Source organism: Schistocerca serialis, chromosome 2 (genome assembly GCF_023864345.2).
Source record: "Schistocerca serialis cubense isolate TAMUIC-IGC-003099 chromosome 2, iqSchSeri2.2, whole genome shotgun sequence".
Lineage (NCBI taxonomy): Eukaryota > Metazoa > Arthropoda > Insecta > Orthoptera > Acrididae > Schistocerca > Schistocerca serialis.
Genome location: NC_064639.1, coordinates 324,314,124 through 324,340,327, shown reverse-complemented (window position 1 = coordinate 324,340,327; position 26,204 = coordinate 324,314,124). Strand labels below are relative to the sequence as shown.

The window sequence follows — 26,204 nt, the reverse complement described above, 5'->3', positions numbered from 1 at the left end:
TAAGACATGAGGGAATGACTTCCACTTTACTAGAGGGAGCTGTAGAGGGCAAAAACTGTAGAGGAAGACAGAGATTGGAATACGTCAAGCAAATAATTGAGGACGTAGGTTGCAAGTGCTACTCTGAGATGAAGAGGTTAGCACAGGAAAGGAATTCGTGGCGGGCCGCATCAAGCCAGTCAGTAGACTGACGACAAAAAAAAAAAAAAAAAAAAGACTGCTCTTGGCCAGTGCTAGTCAGCGTTTGATGTCCTCCTCGCTCCGTCCGTCCTGGGTTATTATGCTGCTTAGGTAACAGAATTCGTTAACTTCTTCTACTTCGTGATTATCAATGTTGATGTTAAGTTACTCGCTGTTTCATTTCTGATATTTCTAATTACTTTTGTCTTTCTTCGATTTACTCTAAATCCATATTCTATACTCATTAGACAGTTCATTCCATTCAGGAGATCCTACAAGTCCTCTTCACTTTCACTTAGGATAGCAATGTCATCAGCGAATCGTATCGTTGATAACTTTTCTCCTTGAATTTTAGTTGCACTTCTGAACCTTTCTTTTATTTCCATCATTGCTTCTTCGATGTACAGATTGAACAGTAGTGGTGAAAGACTACATCCCTGTCTTACACCATTTTAAATCCGAGCACTTCGTTCTTGGTCGTCCACTCTTATTATTCCCTCCTGGCTTTTGTGCATATTGTATATTACTCGTCTCTCCCCGTAGCTTACCCTTATTTTTCTCTTAATTTCGGACATCTTTCACCATTTTACACTGTCGAACGCTTTTTCCAGGTGCACACATCCTGCGAACGTGTTTTGATTTTTCTTTAGTCTTGCTTCCATTATCAACCGCGATGTCAGAATCGCCTCTCTTTCCTAAAGTCAAACTGATCTTCATCCAACACATCCTCGATTCTTTTCCAGTCTTCTGTATATTATTCTTGTAATAACTCTGATGCATGAGCTGTTAAGCATATTGCGCGATAATTCTCGCACTTATCAGATCTTGCAGTCTACGGAATTGTGTGGATGATATTTTTGCAAAAGTCGGATGGTATGCCGCCAGACTCACACGTTCTACACACCAACGTGAACAGTCGTTTTGTTGCCATTTCCCCAAATGATTTTAGAAATTCTGATGGAATTTTATCTATCCCGTCTGCCTTATTTGATCTTAAGTCCTCCAAAAGCACTCCGTCTTCAGGCCACAAGTGGCCCATCGGGATCATCCGACCGCCGTGTCATACTCAGCCGAGGATGCGGATAGGAGGAGCGTGTGGTCAGCACACCGCTCTCCCGGTCGTTACGATGGCTTTCTGTGACCGGAGACGTTACTATTCGGTCGAGAAGCTCTTCAATTGGCTGAGTGCACCCCGAAAACAGCGCATGCCGGCCCCGATGGTCACCCATCCAAGTGCTTGCCAAGGCCGACAGCGCTTAATTTCAGTGATCTGACGGCAACTGGTGTATCCACTGCGGCAAGGCCGTTGCCTAAGTCCTCCAAAGGTCTCTTAAATTCGATTCTAGTACTGCCTATCTTAAGATGCGCGAAACATTTTTCAGGCCAGTTTTATTTTCCCATCCTGTATTTTCTTGCCATAAAATTTATTTCCCCAGATTATTCGAGGTGAATATCGGGACGGGTACTAACAGAAAGCAAAAAGCTATTTCTTTTCTCAGTTTCTCTCTAGTGAAGATGACAAAACAAGCAAAAGAGTACTCAAAAGGAAGGATCCACAATGTTTGGAGCGCCGAGTCCACCGACCTCCTGAGGACGGCAGCTGTACGACTGCTTTCTGGACAGCCCACCCCTCTCGTGGGGACGGCGAGCTGTCGCGTGCGGCGCTCGCGTGTCGAGGCCTCTCCCGTGGGCGGTCGCCCCTGACCGCCAGTGCGGCGGGCGCCCATTGTCTCCGAATGAAAAGAGCCCTTGGCCAGCTTCCAGCCGTCCTCCTCGGAACCCGAATGCACCTCGCCGGCTCAAACCATTTCCCTGATGATCCTCAGAATGGCAGAGCTTAGCTCTCGTTCCAGATAACTGCTCGCTCGACAGGATTCCAAAAGGCGTTCCGCACCGTACAACGTCGCCCACTATTGACGTGCGGAGCATCGTCGCAAATATGTGATTGGCTCCAGCTATCTCTGACTATTAGAACCCGTATGTTATAATAGATGAGGAGTGTACCACAGAAATGAATGTGATATCGAATGTACCACAAAGAAGCGTAATAGGACCTTGCATGGGGGCTTAATTAAAATGAAATAAATGCAATAATGCAATAACTTTAGTAGCTGTGTGTCCGGTTACGGATTCTCGTAACCGGTTGGCCCTGAGTAATATTAGCACGCAATCTGACTGCATAAAATAAGAATAAAGAATGACAAGGAATTTCCATTAACACAATTGATTAATTAAGTCCCCTGCAACTATAAAAGCTACGAAACAACAAAGCACAAGTGTAACTGTTTGTGTGTAGTAGTGTGACTCAACGTACATGTATCTGGCACGGTTCTTCCTCAATACGACAAGATATTTTAAACACCATTTACAATGAACTAATTGAAAAACCAGAAATACTATAATTGAACATAGAAGCCAGAATTACAAGTCTAATACATGAACACGAGCCAGATGCTTTGTTGACTGAACCTCTGACCAAGAGGCATTGTCATTAAAGAAATGTGAAATAATTTTTTTTCACCTCAGTATATACTGACGAAAAATACACTGTGATCATTGCAGCATCTTCCATCTATACATTACACCAACCGAACAGCATCTACTCTCTCGCCCAACAGAACAACAACTGCACTCGACATCCTCTAAACTAGTATTGCTCTCGACATCCTCTCAACAAGTACTGCCCACGGCAACCTCTGAACTACTACTGCACCAGTGGAGGCGGCGGAATAATATTCTTTGGCGCAATCTCTGGCGCTGTGACTCAGTGTAGCCACCTTACAACCTCTAATGTATTCAGTATACCTAAACGATATATCACACACGATCAGCACCGCTGTAAGACTTTTTGCTGACATGCTGTTGCGGACAGAAAGGAGTCGGCTTCTGCAGAAAGACTTGCATAAAATTCCACAATATGAATGACAGCTTTCTATAAACGTAGGTAAATGTACGGTAATGGCTATAACAAAGAGAAAAAAAGCAAAGCAATGGTATCCAGAAAAAATGAACTTTAATTACATACAACAAAAAATCCCTTTCATGGGGGTCCAAAATTACACATTACAAGACAGTGATTAAGCCAGAAGCACTGTATGCAGAAGAAACACTAACCATGAATTTCAAAGGACAAATGCAGAAACTTGAGCTAAAGGAAAGAAAAATTTTAAGAAAAATCATAGGACCAAAATTACCATAGGATAAGATTACCAACATGAAAAATGAAAAACTTTCAGACACTATGCAAAAAAGGATAAATTTTTATGGTCGTCTTCTCAGAATGAATTCCAACAGGTTAACCGAACAAATCTTTGACTTTTCCGTAACCGCAAAACGAGACCCAACTGGTTTCAAGAAGCTGAGAAAGACCTAGTAGAATTAAAGATTTCAGAAAATTCACTTATCGATCGAACAGCTAAATTAATTACCAAACATGAAAATATAAGGTTCCAAGACAAATCTACACAAAAGTTCAAACCCTTCATCTCGGAAGAAGAGAGGAAAAGAAGATCAGAAAGAATGAAGAAATACTGGGACCTAAGAAAAGAACAACGCATGAAGAAATGATTGATCCAGCGTACGCCAAAGAGGGTGAAACGAAAGAAGAAGAAAGAGAAAGAACCCCATATTATCTCGCAAGTTGCGACATAATCGCAGTAAGGTTCTCCAGCGATCCAGGAATTTATTTATTTTATTATGAATCCAGTCGAGGACCACAAAGGTTTATTATTAATATTATTAATTTCAGTAAACAGTGACTATCTTTATACCTGAGCAAATGCAGTATACTACACAAAGTACTAATTTTGAGCACTATGGAATCAAAAACTATAAATTTTTTAACAAAGTTTGTGTGGCTTACTAATGTGACTGTACAATCAAAATACGCAATGACACGAATTGTATAGTATACAGCAGTTACTCAGGTCGGAAAATGCTCAGAGTTGACCGAAATTAATAATATGCTTAATAAACATTTGTAGGCCATGACTGGATTTATAATAAAATATCAATAGTAGCTGATAGCAAGATTAGTAGTGAACATATTTCTAATGTCACATCGCATAACTTCTCGTATCGCGTTGACGATAACGTTTGAGGTTCAATAAATGAATATTATGATAAGTTCCTTTGCCTTCTCCACAATCTCGTTACTGTCCGTCAGTTTATTTTGCTGACATCTGAAGGAATTAGCAGTGAGTATTAGATGATAAAAAGACAACTTGCTTTACAATTTTGGTATCATTTTCATTCTTCTTTCAAGCACTATAAACTGTCATTTGGCAACGAGCCCTCACATACGCTACAGTTATGTGCTAAATACATTAGAAGCAGCAGTAATAATTAATTATATTATGCTTGCACAAAATGGCGGCTGCGCTTATTTCAAGAAGCTTCGATCTACGACGAATAATTATCCAAAACTAATCTCTGATAATGTTCGCCCCTTCACGAAGAGGAAGACAGTTGCTTTATCAGACTAAAAAACATCGCAGAGGGCTGAGTATTAAAATGTATCACAATAAAATTACTTTTTCCTACATCGGAGTTTTTAAAATAAACGTGATGTCATAAAGTACTTAGAAGGAATACTAATAAGCGATTAGGAATGGGAAGGTAACGTAAAAGGCGAACGGAATAGTTAGATTTCCTGGAAAAGTTCCGAGAAAATGCGATGCAATATAAAAGAAATTGCATACGAAACGCTATTGTTAGCAATTCTACTGTTCCGGTGTCTGGAGTCTTTAACAAGTAGCCATCCAACAAATTCAGAGATAGGCTAATAGAAGTGTAACAAGTCCGTATAACCCGTACGAAAGTGTAACGGTAATGTATAAATGGGAACGCTTGCAAGAAAACCGATATAGCTCTCGCGAAACCCTGTTGGGTAAATATAGAAAACCAATAATGCACGAAGTCTTCGTGACTATCGTTTCCACTATTGCATATTTCACTCAGGGATCATGAAGATACAAGAGATTATGGCACGTACAGCGATACAAGAACACTCTTTTTTTTCCTCAATCTGTGTATGAATGGGACAGGAAAGAAAATCGATGGTATTTGTCATGGAATAAGTGAGTGGAGAGGTTGCGTTGAAGTGAGTAATACTTTCCAAACCTCATTACAATTTTATTTCCAAAATTTCCATCAAAATAAAACAATATTCTAACTTTCACTCAGTCTAAAAATAATATAAGAGTAATTTTAAAATACTGAAATGGATAGACACCGACGGAAAAAATCGCAACACCATAAAATAGTTAATGCAGAGTTACGAAATTTCGGAAATACATTTGTTTAGGTAACATATTTGAGTGATTAACATTGGAAGTTCACAGGTTAACGTAAGCGCGAAATATGTCATTACAAATGTGAAATGCTGGTAAAGTAATAACCGCAGTAGCTGACAGAATGTTGAGTGCAAGCATGCAAACGCGCTTGCATTGTCCTGTACTAGTGCCGAATGTCGGATTGTGGATGCGTTGTTCGTGGTGAGAGGTAATGCCAGAAATTTGGTATCCTCGCCACACTCTTGACACTGTGGATCCCGGAATATGGAACTCCCTACGATTTCCCAAACAGAAAGCTTCAACTACCATTCCGCGTTCAAAGTCTGTTAATTTCTGTCGTGCGGCCATAATCTCGTTGGAAAATTTGTCACATGAATCGTATGAGTAAAAGTGACAGCCCCGCCATTGCACTGCCCTGTTGTGCCTTACGCACGCGATACTGCCGCCATGTGTGCAGGGTGACAGTTGCTGAACTACACTCCTGGAAATGGAAAAAAGAACACATTGACACCGGTGTGTCAGACCCACCATACTTGCTCCGGACACTGCGAGAGGGCTGTACAAGCAATGATCACACGCACGGCACAGCGGACACACCAGGAACCGCGGTGTTGGCCGTCGAATGGCGCTAGCTGCGCAGCATTTGTGCACCGCCGCCGTCAGTGTCAGCCAGTTTGCCGTGGCATACGGAGCTCCATCGCAGTCTTTAACACTGGTAGCATGCCGCGACAGCGTGGACGTGAACCGTATGTGCAGTTGACGGACTTTGAGCGAGGGCGTATAGTGGGCATGCGGGAGGCCGGGTGGACGTACCGCCGAATTGCTCAACACGTGGGGCGTGAGGTCCCCACAGTACATCGATGTTGTCGCCAGTGGTCGGCGGAAGGTGCACGTGCCCGTCGACCTGGGACCGGACCGCAGCGACGCACGGATGCACGCCAAGACCGTAGGATCCTACGCAGTGCCGTAGGGGACCGCACCGCCACTTCCCAGCAAATTAGGGACACTGTTGCTCCTGGGGTATCGGCGAGGACCATTCGCAACCGTCTCCATGAAGCTGGGCTACGGTCCCGCACACCGTTAGGCCGTCTTCCGCTCACGCCCCAACATCGTGCAGCCCTCCTCCAGTGGCGTCGCGACAGGCGTGAATGGAGGGACGAATGGAGACGTGTCGTCTTCAGCGATGAGAGTCGCTTCTGCCTTGGTGCCAATGATGGTCGTATGCGTGTTTGGCGCCGTGCAGGTGAGCGCCACAATCAGGACTGCATACGACCGAGGCACACAGGGCCAACACCCGGCATCATGGTGTGGGGAGCGATCTCCTACACTGGCCGTACACCACTGGTGATCGTCGAGGGGACACTGAATAGTGCACGGTACATCCAAACCGTCGTCGAACCCATCGTTCTACCATTCCTAGACCGGCAAGGGAACTTGCTGTTCCAACACGACAATGCACGTCCGCATGTATCCCGTGCCACCCAACGTGCTCTAGAAGGTGTAAGTCAACTACCCTGGCCAGCAAGATCTCCGGATCTGTCCCCCATCGAGCATGTTTGGGACTGGATGAAGCGTCGTCTCACGCGGTCTGCACGTCCAGCACGAACGCTGGTCCAACTGAGGCGCCAGGTGGAAATGGCATGGCAAGCCGTTCCACAGGACTACATCCAGCATCTCTACGATCGTCTCCATGGGAGAATAGCAGCCTGCATTGCTGCGAAAGGTGGATATACACTGTACTAGTGCCGACATTGTGCATGCTCTGTTGCCTGTGTCTATGTGCCTGTGGTTCTGTCAGTGTGATCATGTGATGTATCTGACGCCAGGAATGTGTCAATAAAGTTTCCCCTTCCTGGGACAATGAATTCACGGTGTTCTTATTTCAATTTCCAGGAGTGTATATGAAATAATGTCGTCTTAACGGTTTGCGTTAGGACTTTCAAACTGCACCGTTGGCCGCGGGCCATCATGGGAATTAGTATGCACATGACGGTTTGGTTTAGCGACGAAGCCCACTTCCATTTGGATGGGTTCGTCAATAAGCAAAACTGGCCCATTTGGGGGACTGAGAATCCGCACTTTGCGATCGAGTAGTCTCTTTACCCTCAACGGATGACTGTGTGGTGTACAATGTCCAATCACGGAATAATCAGTACGGTATACCTTGATGGCACGGTGACTACCGAACGGTACGTCAAGGTTTTGGAAGATGATTTCATCCCCATTATCCAAAGTGACCGTGATTTCGACAACATGTGGTTCATGCAAGGCGGAGCTCGACCCCATCGAAGCAGGAGAGAGTTTGATGTCCTGCATGAGCACTTTGGGGACCTCATTCTGACTCTGTGGTACCCAGAGGCCACTGGCATGGGCCTCATTCGGCCGACATATTCTCCAAGACTGAACACATGCGACTCTTTTCTGTGGAACTATAGTAAAGGCAAGGTGTACAGCAATAACCTCAGAATCATTGATGAGCTGAAAACAGCCATTTAGGAGGTCATTGACAGCATCGATGTTCCGACACTTCAGAGGGTCGTGCAGAATTTCGCGCCTGGTCTGCGCCACATCATCGCCGATGATGGCAAGCATATCGAACAAGTAATAACCTAAATCGTAATATCTGTAGTGACTTTTACATATTTAGTTAAGTGTGTGCACGCCGTAGTCTGTAACTAGTTTACGTTTTTTTCATATAGTCCAATAATTGTCGCCTTGTATATGTTCATATTATTACCCTATGACTTTCATCACTTCAGTGTATTCGTTCATGTTAAGTATCGCACATGACGTACCGATACCATGCTTAACTGTTTACAATACACCCGAATAATTGTAAATATGTAATAAGCATTTTAATTTTCTCGCTCTGGAACGTAGTAAAATTATTACTTATTTGTTTGTACCGATAAAACTTGCAATGTTAGGTAACACGTTTATAAACATTTTGATTTGGCATATGACCATAACCTTATAGCCACCCATTGTACATCCATCTATTAATTACAACAATTCAGTTGGGCAAGGACGGAGGTAACATTAGGTTGTGGCTTAGGCTAAGGAACCATCACGTCATTTGCCTGAACTGATTTAGCGAAACGTCTAAAAACCTGTAACAATATAACGGACAGGGATTTGTAATTCAGACCTCTCGAAGATCACTGAGCTAACCACAGCGTCACTTAGTTCCATTTTCATGGGGTCATTCATTTATTTCGTTGTGTTAGTATTTCATGAAGATCATTCGCTCGTATATCTTGTGTGTAAAGCGCTATTTTATGCAATATTATCCATTTACTGTAATTACTGCGTAGTTAGGTCCTCAGAGTATATTAACGTTAATTCATTTCGAAATGAAACGTGTCAGTATATTACACATTGAGCGAAGAGGATCCACGGAGGCTGAAATCTTATTACGGAGCTGCAGGGTTGTGTCGTGCTGGGATGGTTCCTTTGATGAGGCCTTCCTCGATTCCTTCCTCCATCCCTTTGACGGGAAGCAGTGTTCCATCTAAGTTATATCGTCAACGAGGTGTTAGCTGCTAACCTTCCTTCCTTTTTACGTTAATATACCAGAGATATCTTTCTAGTGCCTCTATTACTGCACGCTAAACATTTGCGTAGTTGTCCTCTTGAGCCTATCTATCTTACGCTTATCAAAAGGTTTACTCAATTTTGAGTTTATCGTCACAGAAAAAAGAATGCATCTTTGTATGGAACACAATCCACTCATGTGAAAGTAAGTCCTCCAAAATAAAAGTATAAACAGTTAAGACAACTACATGTATTTAGACGATTGGGTACGCACTGTTACTCGAAAGAGAGTTGGGAAGAAACGTTAGAATTTGGCTCCTGCTAGATGTCGAGTTCATTAGAGAAGAACATTAACTTCCGGTGGATAAGCATGAGGGGAAGAAGCGGGGTTCGTTTTATTTAAGAAACCACCCATCAACGCGCCTGAACTAATTGATGGAAATCAAGTAATCTAAAATTGGATAGATGGATAAGAGGCCGTTAGGCCGTGCTTCCTGCCACAGAAATAAGTACCAGATGCACCATAAGCAGAACTCATCAGACAGTCATCCTGTAAAATAACATAACGGCAGAAAAAAAACAGTAGCTTTTCCTAGTGACCAGAATTTGCCACTTCGAACTTTTAGGAAATGCCACAAAAGATTACGTTCTTGTGTTATTGTTTGTAGGACTATACGAGGTGTGTTAGAAAAATAACGAGATAGATTTTTTTGTAGCAAAAATTTTATTCTTTATACGGGTCAACGTATCTGCTTCAAAACAGATGTCTTCGGCTGTTACACAGTAAGGTGGCCTTGTCTTCAACTTTCGCAGCAACTCTGGAAGGCTTTCAGTTCGTTGTAGTCTTTTGGACTCTATCCAAAGTACCAAAATGATGCCCTTTCAAGCGATTTTTGATCCGGGAGAGTAAAAAGAAGTCACAGATGACAGGATATGGTGAATTGGGAGGCGAAGAAACCACAAAAGTAATATTTCTTATCACATTTTCGTTGATAGAGGTTGCCGTTCGACAGGGCGCATTGCCACGGTGTAGCATCCAAGTGTGCAATGCCTTGTCGCACACGTTGCACTCTTTTCGTTAGTCTCAAGCGACATATCTATGAAGAATTGGCCTGTGTGTTGGATACTACAATACTGTTTAGGTCGAGTATCGAAAGTTACTATACTGTATGTTGTGTATCGGTTACTATAATACTGTTCTGCACACTCAAACCTCGGCAAATGAAACCTATACGTGAAGAAAAACATATCAAACTACTATCTTTGACATTTGGGCTTACAGAATTTTATAATGTCCAATTTCTATTCTGACGTATTGTCATTACAACAGCGTTTATACCATCTACATATCTAACGATGAGTCTTGAGCTCTTGAAAACAAAATTAGTGGCTAACGCTTGATTCACTTCGACAATGTCCTCATCTTGCTTAAAGCACTGAAGAAATTTTGAAAAATTTATTACCTTTCATTAATTTAAACCTGAGTTAAAAGCCTCCAAGAGAAAGTAAACACAGCACATTTTCGATTATGTCAAAACTATTGCGCTGAGATAAAATTAAAGTATTAATTACGTAAACTGCATTCAGTTCGAAATCCTGGAACACGTCTACTTCATATAAATAAACAACGTTTGAAACTTAGAAAGTCATGGTCATAAAAAGGATAACATTAAATTCTAATTTTGGCTTTATGAGTATCCACAACAACCACCGTGATCAAGTTTCTTGTTGCAAATAGGACAGCTAAACGGTATTTATATAGGATGTGACCATTATGAAGAAGTGGATATATTACTTTAAAATTACCAACATCTGTTTAAATTGATTTGAGCAATCATAATTTGTCTGTTATCATTGACCTGCATAAGAAAGTCTATATGTAAAAGTTGTGTTGGCTTTGAAGAGATGCACCATTTTTGACACGGAGAAACGGAGAAAATGGTCACCTTTCAGGTGTGTTATGAAAACAACGTGTTTTTTAATTTCTACGTATGTTAAAAAGGTGCACAATGTTAGCGTCCATACTGAAACTTTAATGTGTTTGGCACATAAAGGGAGCAAGAGGCAAACGAATAAACCATGAAGATTACTGAAACTAACGGTCTTAATTTGTTGCAGTTAACGTCACAAAACCCATTATGCAAATTTCTGTAAAGCTGCCAGTAAGAACCTGGAGATGCCAACTACGTAGTTTCGAGCTCTACGAGATCATAAAAATCAAACTAACGATAGCTGTGCTGAGCACCCTCATTTTCTCGAGCAGGAACAGAGTTTTAGTGCTGAGCTCACATCAGGCATGACGGCAAGTGCTAATTCGAGCCGAGAGCTCGAACAGGTGGTCACAACTGGAGTCATAAATTATTCTGTGTCCGATATCCTGACTCTAAAACACGGACAAAGAATGAACATCGAATTGATCTAGGACTGCTCATTCTCGCTTTCTTCATACAGGAAGAGTGCAGTGTGCCACTTTCGCCTCCGTAGTACGTCATGTGTGACAAAATAACGTGGTTGAACTATTGTGGCTCTTCCCTGAAGATCAATAGTGAGGTTCTTTGGAACCCTCTATGCTAAATTTCTTTCTCTGGAGCCATTCACTTTAGCGCAAGGATACATCAGTCGAAAAGAGTTTTAGCTATTAAGCAGAACTGAATCTACCAAGCTGAAGCTCTTCAGCTTTGCTTCCTGACCGCGTCCAAACTGGAGCCTATTTTTCTGGCAATTCTTCGCAGTGATGGTCACAGATGGATACAACAACATACTTCTTCAGTCGAAGAAGAAACTGGATGGACGCTCCTTTTTGCAGAAAATGATATAGAATATACTAGTACGAAGAGGAATATCATGGATCCTGATAGAAAAACCTGCACAAAGTAATAACAGACATGCAGACAAAGGAAGTATCCCAAACCTAACGACTAAAACCGAGAAAAATTTCTCTAAAAGGGGGAGTTATGTCTGTCCTGCAATCACTGACATATTTTGCTTGTAAAAATCTAAGTTTTTAGAGCCTATAGAACCACAAGTCGCTGAAACAAAGAAACAATGCTATGTGACCAACAAATACGACCAGGAGGTTCACAATGCTCGCAACTGCGGTGCCGTTTTACAAAAGGCTAAATTTTTTCTTGAAACAATATGTATTAACATATGCAACACAGAGTCATAGTTGTATGTGTTCACACAAGATTGGGTTAACTGCGATAGCGAGCGAAGCTCTGAAGATCTAACGAGTTCCCAGAAGGAGTGGAAGCTAGCGATGATCGAAATTAATAACAATCCAGTGACCCTGTCACCCACATTCTTTAGTCGAACCCTTGTGTATGAAATAGTTTAAAAGCCAGACACTTTACAAATGATTTAACTTGTTAAATATTTGTCGTTAACCAAGTAAAACCTTTATGTTTGAAAAGGTACAACAAAAATTACGTTGGTTTTTTCGGTTTGTTCCCACATAGACTTCTGAAAAAGTTTGAAAAAGATATGATATTAATTTTAAAGTTCGTTGTAAGTTACTATGTGCTCCTTTTATGGAACACTGGATAGGTACAGCTGGGATAATTTAGGCTCCGTTTTAAGAAAAGCATCTCAGTTCTTATGAGTCATTTCACCTAAACTATTTGTCGTACAATGACATAATTTTGCAGGTACTGTCAGAAAAATGTGTTGCGAATAGAGTAGCGGAGAAATTATAAGTTAAAACGTCGTGTCTGAATCTGAAGTTTTTATTAAGCACGAACAGCGAAAATATAGTAAGCGATAAAGTTTTTTCCTTTCTTTATTTTGCGTGGTATGTCAGCGTAAAGAATTTTGGAAACGTATGAAATTCAATGCAAAGTTAGTTGGATGTCGCTAAGTGCTCTCATTCTGAAATGCTGGAAGAATATAGTCTGGGTAAATTGCGCGTCGTGAGCTACCCTGCCTCGACATACACATGGTTTCTTATTTTAATACATCTGTGTCAAAGCTTAACGTAAGATTCTACCTCTTAATGAGTAGATTATGAGAGCATTTTAAATTATTAAATTCTGTCAGTAATTATGCGAAATGCTGGAAATTAAATTTTTCTTACCCCCGGAAGCCGTTAAGTAGGAACCTGTAGTTGGGTCTTAGCACCGATTTAGACTTTAATAGCGTAGATCAAATTACAGGCGCCTGTAGCGGTTTAGCTGTACATTTTTATTTGGCTTTAGCAGTGCGAGCTGCAGTACTCCCCTTGTGAAAAGAGAGGCTGCTTCCTTCTAAAGAGACTGGATGTAGAGTACCAATATCTTGGCGGAGTTAGCAACCCTTTCTAGACATTATCTTGGGAGGACATAGCACGACTACCGGCTTTTATGAAAGAGCAGTTGGGAAAACTACCCGACAGAGGACGCAGTGGAAAGACCAGCTGTAGTGCATCCAAGCTCAAAACGTACTTCTGAATAACGAGCGCGGAGACGGGCGCATCTTAAATTTAAGATATTATTTAGAAAATAGAGGATGCTGACTCAGGTAGCAGAACAGTTGGCCGAGGCGAAAGAAGGCGCAACTGCTGTCGAAGGATTAGAGCGGGCAGCAGAAAGCTGACCACGTTCCTGTCAAGATGTATGCTAAATGTAACGTTGCTCGTTAATTGTTTGTTTGAAGGAGAAACTGCCGCTAAGGAAAGCGTTTTATACATACTCGACAGAAACTATAGAGACGGGGATATCACCCGAAGGAAAATTAACTTAAGGGGAGATGGTACGCCCTATGCTGCCAATATGAAATAATTTGTAAACGATTATCTCAGAAAATTTCTAAGGCACCATCTCCTAATTTCTCATTAATGAATGTACTTTTGTAGATATACTGCAGTAGGACTATTGGAAATATTGTGTTATGAGGCGTGTTACGATATTTTTCGCAAACTCTTAATTTTCCTGGCAGAATTTTGTACAATAATTAAATCAACATAAAAACTTAAGAACAAGGGATATTTTTATTTTTCTGATTCCATGATGTTGAATCTCATTTCCTTGGCATTCTGTGAAAGTTTCACTGTTCTACTTTCAGTACTTTGTGAGATAATGGATCATTTATAACAAAAAAGTAGTTCCCATATATTGAGGTTCAAAGCTTTTTGTTCACAAACTTTTATACAGACTTACCGTTCTTACTCTTTCATGAACTACAGTTGTCCTGGCCCATTATGTATGTCCTCTTCAGTCTCATAATCGCCCCATTCTTGCCTTCTTCTCTTCTTTTTTGCTTCTTTTGTCATTTAATAAACAGCAAAATCTGCTTGGCCTACACAAAGCACATCAAGTTATCGTAGACCTCTAACTATGTTCTCTCCTAACCTCATGCCTATCTTCCCCAAAACCTTCACACTTTCATAGTTCCCACTATCAAGAGTCATGATGCCAAAGGACACGCCCCACGCAACATTATTGAAGGATTCATTCACATTCTGCGACTTAATATCTCTGGATTTGCCAGCTCATTCAATATATGCTTGATTGCAACTATTACTGCCAAAGGTAACCAGAAAATCTAGCTTCCTTTTTACATACACTAGGGGCCATGGTCAGTTCAGACCTATTATTGAGGTTATTTTTCACTTCCTTCACTGATTCAACACGTTTCCTATAAATTTAAACACAACTTCACATCTGAATTATCTGTTACCTCAAAATATGCGTTTCTTTAACGTTATTCTACACTTAGCCATCTTACATACGCATAAAATAGCAATAAATGCGAGTACATTACAGAAATCGCTGTCAAACACACTATTTTCATGTAAACAAAAGACTTGTTTATTTGTAATGGAAATGCAAACTTTGAGTTGTAGAAGTGGCATGAAAACAAGACAATTCACAGCCCAAGATATGACTGTTCACTATGGTAACGTACACAAGGTACCAAAAACTGTCAAATTTAAAAATATTATTTGAAAGTCTTAAAATGGTATGTTTTCAATGTTCAGCAGAGTCTAAAGTACATTATGAATTAGAAAACAAAGAAAGTCAAATTTCATCTAATTGGCATACTATCTCTCCTTAAATATTGCACACGATGCTATATTCAGAAACGTATTACACAGGGTGAAACCGAACTCCACTGACAAAATTTGGTTGTTTCAGGGATGTTTTCTGATCATTCTGCTCTCCGCTGCTTCATTATAGGGTGCTAATGTAATTATGATTTATTCGGTTTGTTTCCCCAGTTACAATGGTTTCTCTGAAAATACCTTCCCAACAGTGAATAAACACTGTAACATGCAATCATTAAAACGAATAACAGAGAAACCAACAACTCTGAGGTGCCACAGTTCTGAGGTTGGTTACCGTAGCTGCGGGAACAGCTCACCATAGTGTCGTTGTGCCGCTCTTCCGTTGGATTCAGCGAACCCATGAACGATAGGCATGTCGTACAGCTCTCCTTCACCTTAAACCTAATCACACTGCTGTGTATCACAACATGCGACCAACTGTACCGGAGAAACAAACCCGAGCAGAACCAAACAGTAGCAAATGCAAACTTGGGAACGAAGAACACACACCATCGATGAATGGAAATAAGTTAGTTTCCAAACAAGACACACAGAGCTAACCGTGGAAATTTTCTTTGCACTCAGTTCAGATATTTTTCTTGTAATTCAGATAACAAGATGAATAGGTTCAAAAGGTTGGCTCTGAGCACTATGGGACTTAACTGCTGTGGTCATCAGTCCCCTAGAACTTAGAACTACTTAAACCTAACTAACCTAAGGACATCACACACATCCATGCCCGAGGCAGGATTCAAACCTGCGACCGTAGCGGTCGCGCGGTTCCAGACTGTAGCGCCTAGAACCGCTCGGCCACTCCGGCCGGCACAAGGTGAATAGTGATAAAAAATCAAATTAAATATAATTGCTCTGTAAAATGCTCAGAAAAGTCATTGAACGAGCTTTAAAAACTTTCCTGTGAACTTTCTAGCTAGTCCTGTACACCGTGTAAGTTTCTAAGTTTGATAAGGGTGTTTGATGAAATGTATGGCGCATTATTCTTGCGGCATGTTACGTGAGTTTGTTCATATTCTAAGCCTTTAAATTTGCTTGCTGATACCTGAATACCATATCAGCTTGTTTCTTATATTGGTTCTGGATGATTAATTAGCTACGCATTCTTTATCTATACTTTGAAAACCACTGCGAACTTCACGGCAGAGGGTACGCCCCGTTCCATTCACATGTGGAGCGCGGCAAGAATGGTTAAACGACTCTCTGGGCGCTCTAGTTATTTTACTCCTGCCTTCGCCACCCACACTGGAGCGATACGCGGGAGGTTGTACTGTATTCCTAGATTCATCGCTTCAAGCTATCTCTTTGTAAGAAGACTCTCAAGGTCTAACTTGCGTCGATCTTCATGCGTTTTCCAGTTCAGTTCTTTCACCATCTTCGTGACGCTCTACCATGGGTCAACCAAACAACTTCTGACCATATGTGCTGCTGTTCGTTGTACCTGTTCAATATCCCCTGTTACTGCTATTTGGTGCGGGTCCCACACTCTCGAGCAGTATTAGGGTAGGTCGCACGACTACTTTGTATGCAATCTGCTTCGTAGACTGACCACATTACTCTAATATTCTACGACTGAACCGCTGCCTGCCACGTGCCTTACCTGTACAGACTATGTGACAGCTCTATTTCATATCCTTACAAATTGTTACACCTAGGTTATTTGTACGAACTGACCGATTCCTATTGTGACTCGCTGATACTGTTGTCATACGATCTACTTTTTTCCCTTTGTGAAGCGCAAAATTTTATACTTCTGAACATTTAAAGCTTGTTGGCAATCTTCGCACCACTTTGAAATCTTATAAAGATCTGACTGGATATATACGCAGCTTCTTTCAGACAGTACTTCATTATAGATAAAGGTTTCAACTGCGAAAAGTCTGAGGTTATTACTAATATTGTCTTCAAAGTCATTAATATCCAACAACCACAAGGGTCCCAACACACTTGTACACCTGTCCTTGGCACTCCATCCAAGATAACATGCTGCATCCTACAATGTAAGCTTTCACGGCTGGTACTGTCATCATTTAAAACTTCCGGGCTATTAGGCCGTGATCGATGTACAAAACTTTCTCCTAACGTTTCCTTTCCGACTGCGGGAGACATCTTCAGAGGTAAAATGGCAGTTCGCCCTTTTATCCTCTGAAGATATCTCCGCAGTCGGAGAGGAAACGTCAGGAGAAAGTTTTGTACGTCGACCACGGCCTAACAGTTCGGAAGTTTTAAATGATGATGCTGCATTCTGTCCACAAAGTAATCCTCAGTCCGGTCACAGATGTCGCTTGGTACACAGTACGATTCTACTGTCGATAATTAGCGTGTATGTGGCACTGAGTTAAATGCCTTTCCGAAGATACATCGCATCTTTGTGACTGCCTTAATCAGTGGCTTTGAAGATACCATGTGCGGAAAGTGCGAGTTGTGTTTCATATGGTCGTGTCGGAGTCATGCTGGTTGGCATGGAGGAGTCGCTCTTTTTGAGATAACTCATGAATTGGAGCTTACAATGTGTTCTATGATTCTACGACAGATAGATAGCAAGGATGTTGGACAGTAGATATGTGGATCACTACGCTGCGCTCCATGTAGATAAGGTGTGATCTGTCTTTCCTTCGAACCACTGGAGTATTTTGTTCGAGGGATCTTCGGTATATTAGGGTTACGAGAAAGGATGACTCAGCTACAGATTTGGTACAGAGTGTGACGGGGATCCCATCAGCCCGTAGAACTGCATTCACTGAAAAAAATAATGTACAACAAGAAAAGTCTGTGGTTGAGACGTGAACGGCAATGCTTATCGGCAGCAACGTATAGTTTTAGAGATAACTTACTACTTCTATTTTTTTCAACTCTTTGTCGACCGTGGTGTTGTCCGCAGCTCGTGGTCGTGCGGTAGCGTTCTCGCTTCCCACGCCCGGGTTCCCGGGTTCGATTCCCGGCGGGGTCAGGGATTTTCTCTGCCTCGTGATGACTGGGTGTTGTGTGATGACCATCGATGTTAAGTCTCATAGTGCTCAGAGCCATTTGAACCGTGGTGTTCAAAGAACTATCTGAGGGCAGACGAGGACAAGAACTCAAATGTTTCTGGCTCTTACATAGAAAGTCCTCTAGAATTATTCTCTTAGCGTGGTGCTAGTGAAGCTCTGGAAAACCTAACCAATATGGCAAGGTTAGAATTACAACTACGTTGCTCCAGACAATTTCACTAGCACTTTGCAGTATGGTCGGCATCGATACCAAAACGAATGTCAAAAGCTTACTTTTTTCTAATTTTTACAGTTTTAACTTCGTAATTGGAAAATGAGTTTAAATTTTTTTTCCTGTGTCCAAAGCCGGCATGCTGCATAATAAACATGGAAATGTGATTGTTGTGAACAGTCATACCACCAGCGAGATTACGCCAGGTACTGCTCCTGTGTAATGGATGGTTCGTAGCTTTTGGACATAGAGAAGCCTCCTTACGTTTGATGCATTTAAATGACACGCAGACTGAACTTGATATTTTTACAGTGTGCTGTATACTTGATCTAGGAATACCACTAATATGTCAGCAACCGCAATAAGGAACACATATATCACACAACTCTTTTTTTTTCGTTAGGATACTGCGATATGATCGTCATTCTAGTTGTTACTTAGTTTCATTTTATAATTCTTTACCATTATGTAACAATTTATTTTTACCGATAGTTAAATATCTACAAACTCAAAGCTGTCGCTATTCTTCAGTGATAAGTCCTGATCCAAACTGAGCAACGATAAACAGTGGAGACGCGTCTGGAGAAGCCGCGGACACTGCTGGGATACAAACTTGACGTTCCCCGCCGTACGGCCTGACATCTGGGAGTGAGTGTCTTGGTAGACATTTCATTTCATAGCATGACCCCTCTTGTTGTCATCCGCGGCACCTTCACATCATAGCAGTACATCAACGATATTCTACGCTGCCTTGATGGCAGGCCGTCCTGACTGCATTTCAGCTAGATAATGCCCGCCCGCGAGAGTTTCTACTGCTTGTTTTCGTGCTTGTCAAGTCCTAACTTGGCCAGCAGGGTCACTAGATTGAGAACGTTCGTAGCATTATCGGCAGGGCTCTCCAACCAGCTCGGAATTTCGACGATCCGACTCGCCAATGGGACAAAATCTGGCACGATATCTCTCAAAAGGACATCCACCAAGTCTGTGAATCAATACCAAGCGAATAACTGCTTGTTTGAGGGTCAGAGATCGAGCAACGCATTATTGACTGGCTCAGTTTATAAAGCTCTTTCTCTTGGATAAATCGTGAAGTTTTTTTCTTAAAATGTGTATACATGTACGAGTACATCATCTCTACCGATTTCCGCCCCATTCGGACAATTCCGTCGTGGTGCGTCGTTTTTTTTTTTTTTGTCTTAGAGAGTATTTTAACAGCTGTCTAAGTGAAGCATCTCATCGTTGTGAGACGCATAAACTTAAAGGCGGTAAAACAGCCAATCCGTTGCAAAAATAGAAAATCTGAACTTTCATTGTATTCCTACTTGTAATCTGTTGTCGGAGCTATGCAATACTTCTATGATCGAATTTGTCTCACCGACAAAGACATCTCTCTCTCGCCATTTGTGAATTCATTATTAGAGACTCAACTATTTGTATAGTTCATTTTAATGCCATACATTTAATATTTGTTACCTAAGAGAGAATGTAAGAGATAAATCTGGAATATTTGTCGACAGATATAGGTTCTCAAAACAAGCGGAATATTCAGTTTGATTTTTGCGAGTATGGCTTCAAATAGCTCTGAGCACTATGCGACTTAACTTCTGAGGTCATCGGTCGCCTAGAACTTAGAACTAATTAAACCTAACTAACCTAAGGACATCATACACATCCATGCCCGAGGCGGGATTCGAACCTGCGACCGGAGCGGTCGCTCGGCTCCAGACTGTAGCGCCTAGAACGGCACGGCCACTCCGGCCGGCTTTTGCGAGTAGTCCTGGATCTATTAGTGTGATTATAATTTTCTATCACAACGTTCCCCAGAACATGGCTCCATGATTCCTGTAGATTCATGTAAATCTGACACAAAATTTTAATTAAATTCGTATTTTGTTTTTATGTATCAGCTATAATTTAATACTTAACTTCAGTCATAGTTTTTGTTCTTTTCTGTATTTTATCTATAACAGTGTCTAATATAACCGAAGTTTGATGTATTTTGCATATTGTAAAACATGGAACTAGTTGATTGGTAATTGTGAAGCAGTATCCATTTCAGTCCTTTATTATTTTTGAACTTCAGCATTTTCTGCATTTAAAGTCAGGAAGTAGTTACTGACTTTTCCTACCCCCCCCCCCCCCCTCCCTCCCTCCCACCACTAAAAGCAATCATTTTTTCTGAATGTTGTATTAGAAACACTAACTAACACCATTAATCATGCTTAATAGAAGCATAAAACTCAACGTCATAAGAATATATATTCGTTGCTTTATTATAAATTTTCCAAGCTTTTGGTTATTTAAATTTTTGGAGGGTGGCATTGATCATGAAGGTGTAACATGTAAGAAGTCATAAAATCATCAAAAAGGTTTTTGCTTGGACCATTAATAAACATTAAACTAACGAAAACTTAGGCTACACATCTTTATACTGAGTTTCCACGTCAGTAGAGAGTTGAATAAGCAAAATTTCGCAATCATTGAGTTTTTTACAGAAGAGGCCTAAATAAAAATACTAGTTTAACCTTGAGCGAAAAATTTGTAACATTTATTTATCATATGGTTTTTTGACACACTGAATAACAATACATAGAATGCAGAACATAATATACATAAAATAAAATCTTATAAACATACATCTGGAGCATTTATGTAGTCTGTATGGGCACAATGTTGATGGGCCCAAACCCTCACAGATGTGGCACCGAATGCTGTGTTCATTGAAGGTTTCATCGATCATACAATATTATTCTTGTGTATCAGTCAATCTCCTTGGAAAAAACTTGTTATTTTCTAAAAAGGTTTCATGACCACCCCTTTGTTTACCTCTAAAGACAGCCTAATGTACTTCATAGAACTGTAAATTCTCACTCACCTTGCTGGTTATCATTGTAAAAGTTGATTTTTTTAATGACTTCCTTCATGTTATTTTCATCCCATGTATGTTGTAGTTTCTCAATATTTACCTGTTAAAGAAAATGTTTAGAAATTTAAGATTGTCGAGTACAACATAAAATTGCTTTCAGCAGTACAACCCAAATATACTGCTGTGGTAATTTAACATTCCCATCGTTCCTACTTGTACTAAACTCTAGCACAGTCTGTAACACAGAATAATGACAGTTATATCTATAACACAAAAGAAATATAATATTGTTTATTTGCATATAAAATAAAATACTCGAAAATCAAGTTCATGCGCCGAAAAGCATAACTTGCTGCCACTTAGAGAAATACTGATCTTTTGATTCAAAATCGACTGAGCAGTCTTATTCCACCATATACTGCAGTGGCACTGGTGCTAGAGTTTACAACCTTCCATTAAGACAATTTCTGAAACATCACTGTACCTTCGTTTGCAAACCTTTCACCCCTTCCTGTACAGACAGTACCATAGCTGCCATAATGGAATTAATAGTTGACTGGCTCCACGCCCACAGCTATGTCATAGCTCTGGTGATGCTGTTAGGCGTACTGTGGCGGCTTCCCCCTTTTCGTTAATGTCAGCGTCCCCTCACTTCCAACTTGGTAACTCGGCTCGCTCACCGGCCATTTTGTGCCCACAGCAATGACATGGCGCTGGTCATGCTGCCGTGCGACCTGCCGTGGTGGCCGACGGTGCAGCGCCACCTGACGCAGCTCGCCCTCGCCCGCACGCCGCAGGAGCTGGTCGATGGCATGCAGAAGATACACACCATGTGCAAGTGAGTATCTCTCTTTGTTCAGTATCGCCCATTGTGCAACAACATTGCTGAACCATGTTGAAATCGTAAGTACATCAGATCAGAAAGCCAGCTGTTGGAATTGTGGTGGAAACTACGTGCAGAAGAATTGTCAACATTTAAGTACAGATTGTACAGTGTGTAACAGAGATCTACACTCCTGGAAATTTAAATAAGAACACCGTGAATTCATTGTCCCAGGAAGGGGAAACTTTATTGACACATTCCTGGGGTCAGATACATCACATGATCACACTGACAGAACCACAGGCACATAGGCACAGGCAACAGAGCATGCACAATGTCGGCACTAGTACAGTGTATATCCACCTTTCGCAGCAATGCAGGCTGCTATTCTCCCATGGAGACGATCGTAGAGATGCTGGATGTAGTCCTGTGGAACGGCTTGCCATGCCATTTCCACCTGGCGCCTCAGTTGGACCAGCGTTCGTGCTGGACGTGCAGACCGCGTGAGACGACGCTTCATCCAGTCCCAAACATGCTCAATGGGGGACAGATCCGGAGATCTTGCTGGCCAGGGTAGTTGACTTACACCTTCTAGAGCACGTTGGGTGGCACGGGATACATGCGGACGTGCATTGTCCTGTTGGAACAGCAAGTTCCCTTGCCGGTCTAGGAATGGTAGAACGATGGGTTCGATGACGGTTTGGATGTACCGTGCACTATTCAGTGTCCCCTCGACGATCACCAGTGGTGTACGGCCAGTGTAGGAGATCGCTCCCCACACCATGATGCCGGGTGTTGGCCCTGTGTGCCTCGGTCGTATGCAGTCCTGATTGTGGCGCTCACCTGCACGGCGCCAAACACGCATTCGACCATCATTGGCACCAAGGCAGAAGCGACTCTCATCGCTGAAGACGACACGTCTCCATTCGTCCCTCAATTCACGCCTGTCGCGACACCACTGGAGGCGGGCTGCACGATGGTGGGGCGTGAGCGGAAGACGGCCAAACGGTGTGCGGGACCGTAGCCCAGCTTCATGGAGACGGTTGCGAATGGTCCTCGCAGACTTGGATGCATCTTACCGCATGGATGGCGCAGCCGCTCTGCCGTTATATTGCAATATAATGGGGATCACGAAACGAACTAAACGGCGAAACTGACATTGTTCAGCTCTTTTCAGAGTAATAGATAGTTAAGTGTGCCACAGCATGTCGTTCAATGCGTGTAACAAGACCTGGTCGTGAACGGTAACGAGGCCGCAGCTGCGAGTCGTTCTCGGTAGACTGGACGGTCTGGGCAGAAGTGGCTATAACTACATTCTGATAAGCTGACGATTTCAAAAATTAGCGTCTGTGCCATCCTAATGGACGGTTGGTTGACTGGCCTTCGCCTCCTGGAGCACTGAAACTGTTCACCTCCTTTTCTCCCATAGGTTCCCTATCCTGGCACAGTCTCAGCCGTCGGAACGGCATGATTTGCTGTATTCCTACGCGTCTCGTAAACGATTCTTTCATTCTTAAATCGTTTTTACTAGTTGCCACCTTATTGAGAAATTATTTACACCTCTCAAGATGACAGCAACCGAAATCTATTTCCAAATATTCATCCCATAGTATGTCAAGAATTATTATTAGCGATTACATTTTTAAGTATTTCGAAATAAAATTGGCACTTAAATTATGAAGCCAACAGCGGGTTGTTCACCATCAAGGGGTCCCTAGTCTGTCACCTGATTTATTACTAATCGAATTCCGTTGGACTCGTCCTTTGTCTTCGGCCTTGTGCGGCCGGTCGCAGAGCGTATCACGCCACGTCGTGGCCTTGAGAGGGTTTGTAACACGTGGTGCTGAAATGGGTTCTATTATTATGTTGTTGGAAGATAACGCCACAGAGATCTTACGGGTAGGACATAGCCATGTGGTGCCGGTTTTGTGTCCAGCATTGTCTTTGGGCGCCCTGTTGTCTGCGGGCCTCTTTCTGCGCTGTATCAAGGCAACACCACCACCTCGATTAGAAGCCCAGTGCGCTGAGCAGTCCGCCTACCAAGAGTAGGCTTAAAAGTCTTGTCCTCATAACAGCAATTTCTACTGTTAGGAGCTTCTAGAAACGCCTTTTTCTGGCCACGTATTTTACTGCTAGTGACTGCATGACTATTTTAATAAAACAAGTCTTATACCAATTACACACTGAAAGTTATCTGTTTAAATTTGTTTTAAAGTAAGTTGATGTGGAATGTTGACTGTCTTTTTAAGTTAAATGATCTGTTATATGCTAAACTTTGTTGAAAGTTATCTGTTTAAATTTGTTTTAAAGTAAGTTGATGTGGAATGTTAACTGTCTTTTTAAGTTAAATATCTGTTATATGCTAAACTTTGGGCTTCCTCTGGTGCACAGACCAGACCTAGCTGATGCTTCTGTAACGCGGACTGTTAGTGACAAACTTCAACTGCGAGAATGCTTAGAGAAATGTAGCTGCGAGAATTCTAAGAAAATCATGCCCTGTCTTAAACTTATTGTTATCACAAAGTTTCACAATGTACTTCGATGCCGTGCAAAATGCTCTCGTAGCTACAACGCGTCTCGTTAACAAAGCTGCAAAATCTAACTAATGAGATACGAAAAGGTGCAATACGTTCTCTAAAAGATATTGCTATCACTCGTGGTTCATAATTTTTAGTAACGGTTTTCAATAAATTGAAAATTGACTCTTGGGATGTGGACAATGACTCTGGGTTAAATGAATTCAGTATCAATATCATACTATTCGACTTAATAACATTTGATGAAACTTTAGTAACAGTTAAGCTTCTTCTGAAATCACGTAACTATAATCCAAGAAGTTTAAAAATTAAACTTCACACGTATAATCTTTCCATAAATAAAATTCCAAAATCAATTCTTAAATCCATTCCTCTCACAATGGTAGATAAATTCTAACAAAAAAGCATAAAGCAAGAAGGTCCCTGATCAGTATCTCCGACAAATCAAGAATGGTGCATTATCAAATCACTACCGCAAATACACTGAAGAGCCAAAGGAACTGGTATAAGCTTGCTTATTCAAATACAGAGTACGTAAACAGAAAGAATACAGCGCTGCGGTCGGCAACACCTATATAAGACCTCAAGCGTCTGGCGCAGTTGTTAGAGCCGTTACTACTGCTTCAATGGCAGATTATAAAGGTTTAAGTGAGTTTGAACGTGGTGTTGTAGTCGACGCACGAGCGATGGGACACAGCGACCAAGTGGGGATTTTCCCGTACGACCATCGTTCAACGTGACAGAAGTGCAACCCTTCGGAAAATTGCTGCAGATTTCAGTGCTGGGCCATCAACATGTGTCAGCGTGCGAGCCATCCAACAGAACATCATCGGTGTGGGCTTTCGGAGCCGAAGGCCCACTCGTGTATCCTTGATCACTGCACAACACTAAGCTTTACGCCTCGCCTGATCCCGTCAGCACCGAAATTGGACTGTTGACTGGAAACATGTTGCCTGGTCTGACTAGTCTCGTTTCAAACGGACGGGCGTGTACGGGTATGGAGACCACCTCATGAATCTATGGACCTTGCATGTCAGCAGCCGACTGTTCAACCTTGTGGAGGCTCTGTCATGGTGTGGGGCGTGTGCAGTTGGAGTGATATGGAACCACTGATACGTCTAGATACGACTCTTGACAGGTGACACGTACGTAAGCGTCCTGTCTGGTCACCTGCATCCATTCATGTCCACTGAGCACTCCGAAGGACTTCGGATATTCCACCAGGATAACTCGACACGGTACACGTCTAGAACTGTTACAGAATGGCTCCAGGAACACTCTTCTGAGTTTAAACACTTCCGCTGGCCACAAACTCGCCAGGATGAACGTCATTGAGCATATCTGGGATGCTTGCAACGTGCTACTCAGAAGAGGTCTCCACTCCCTCATACTCTTACGGATTTATGAACAGCCATGCAGGATTAATGGTGTCAGTTTCCTCCAACACGTCGTGTTTCGGCACTTCTAAGTGCTCGCGAGGGCCCTACACGATATTAGGCAGGTGTACCAGCTTCTTTGGCTCCTCAGTGTAAAATAAACTTAATCATTACCTGTAATCCATTCTTCACAAAGAGCATAGTCGTACCAATATAAAAATCAATTCTTTTTCTATCCGCAGTAAATCTTCCATTAATCCAAAAACTAATTCCGTAAAATCTCTATTGTTTGATACTTACTGCTACTAAACCGAAACTCGACTGTTCACGTCTAACACCAAAGCTCATCTGTGTCTCCTCTC

At 42.0% G+C, this 26,204-nt stretch overlaps 1 protein-coding gene across 3 annotated transcripts in view; it reads left to right on the top strand.

The window, feature by feature from the left end:
- Positions 1–26,204, top strand: part of LOC126457133 (uncharacterized) — a 475,859-nt gene that overhangs the window by 302,568 nt on the left and 147,087 nt on the right. For all 3 annotated transcript variants that reach the window (XM_050093199.1, XM_050093200.1, XM_050093198.1), the window contains one exon: positions 21,807–21,944. In XM_050093199.1, coding sequence (XP_049949156.1) covers positions 21,814–21,944 — 131 coding nt within the window. In that variant the 5' untranslated portion in view covers positions 21,807–21,813. The remainder of the gene's footprint in view (positions 1–21,806; positions 21,945–26,204) is intronic.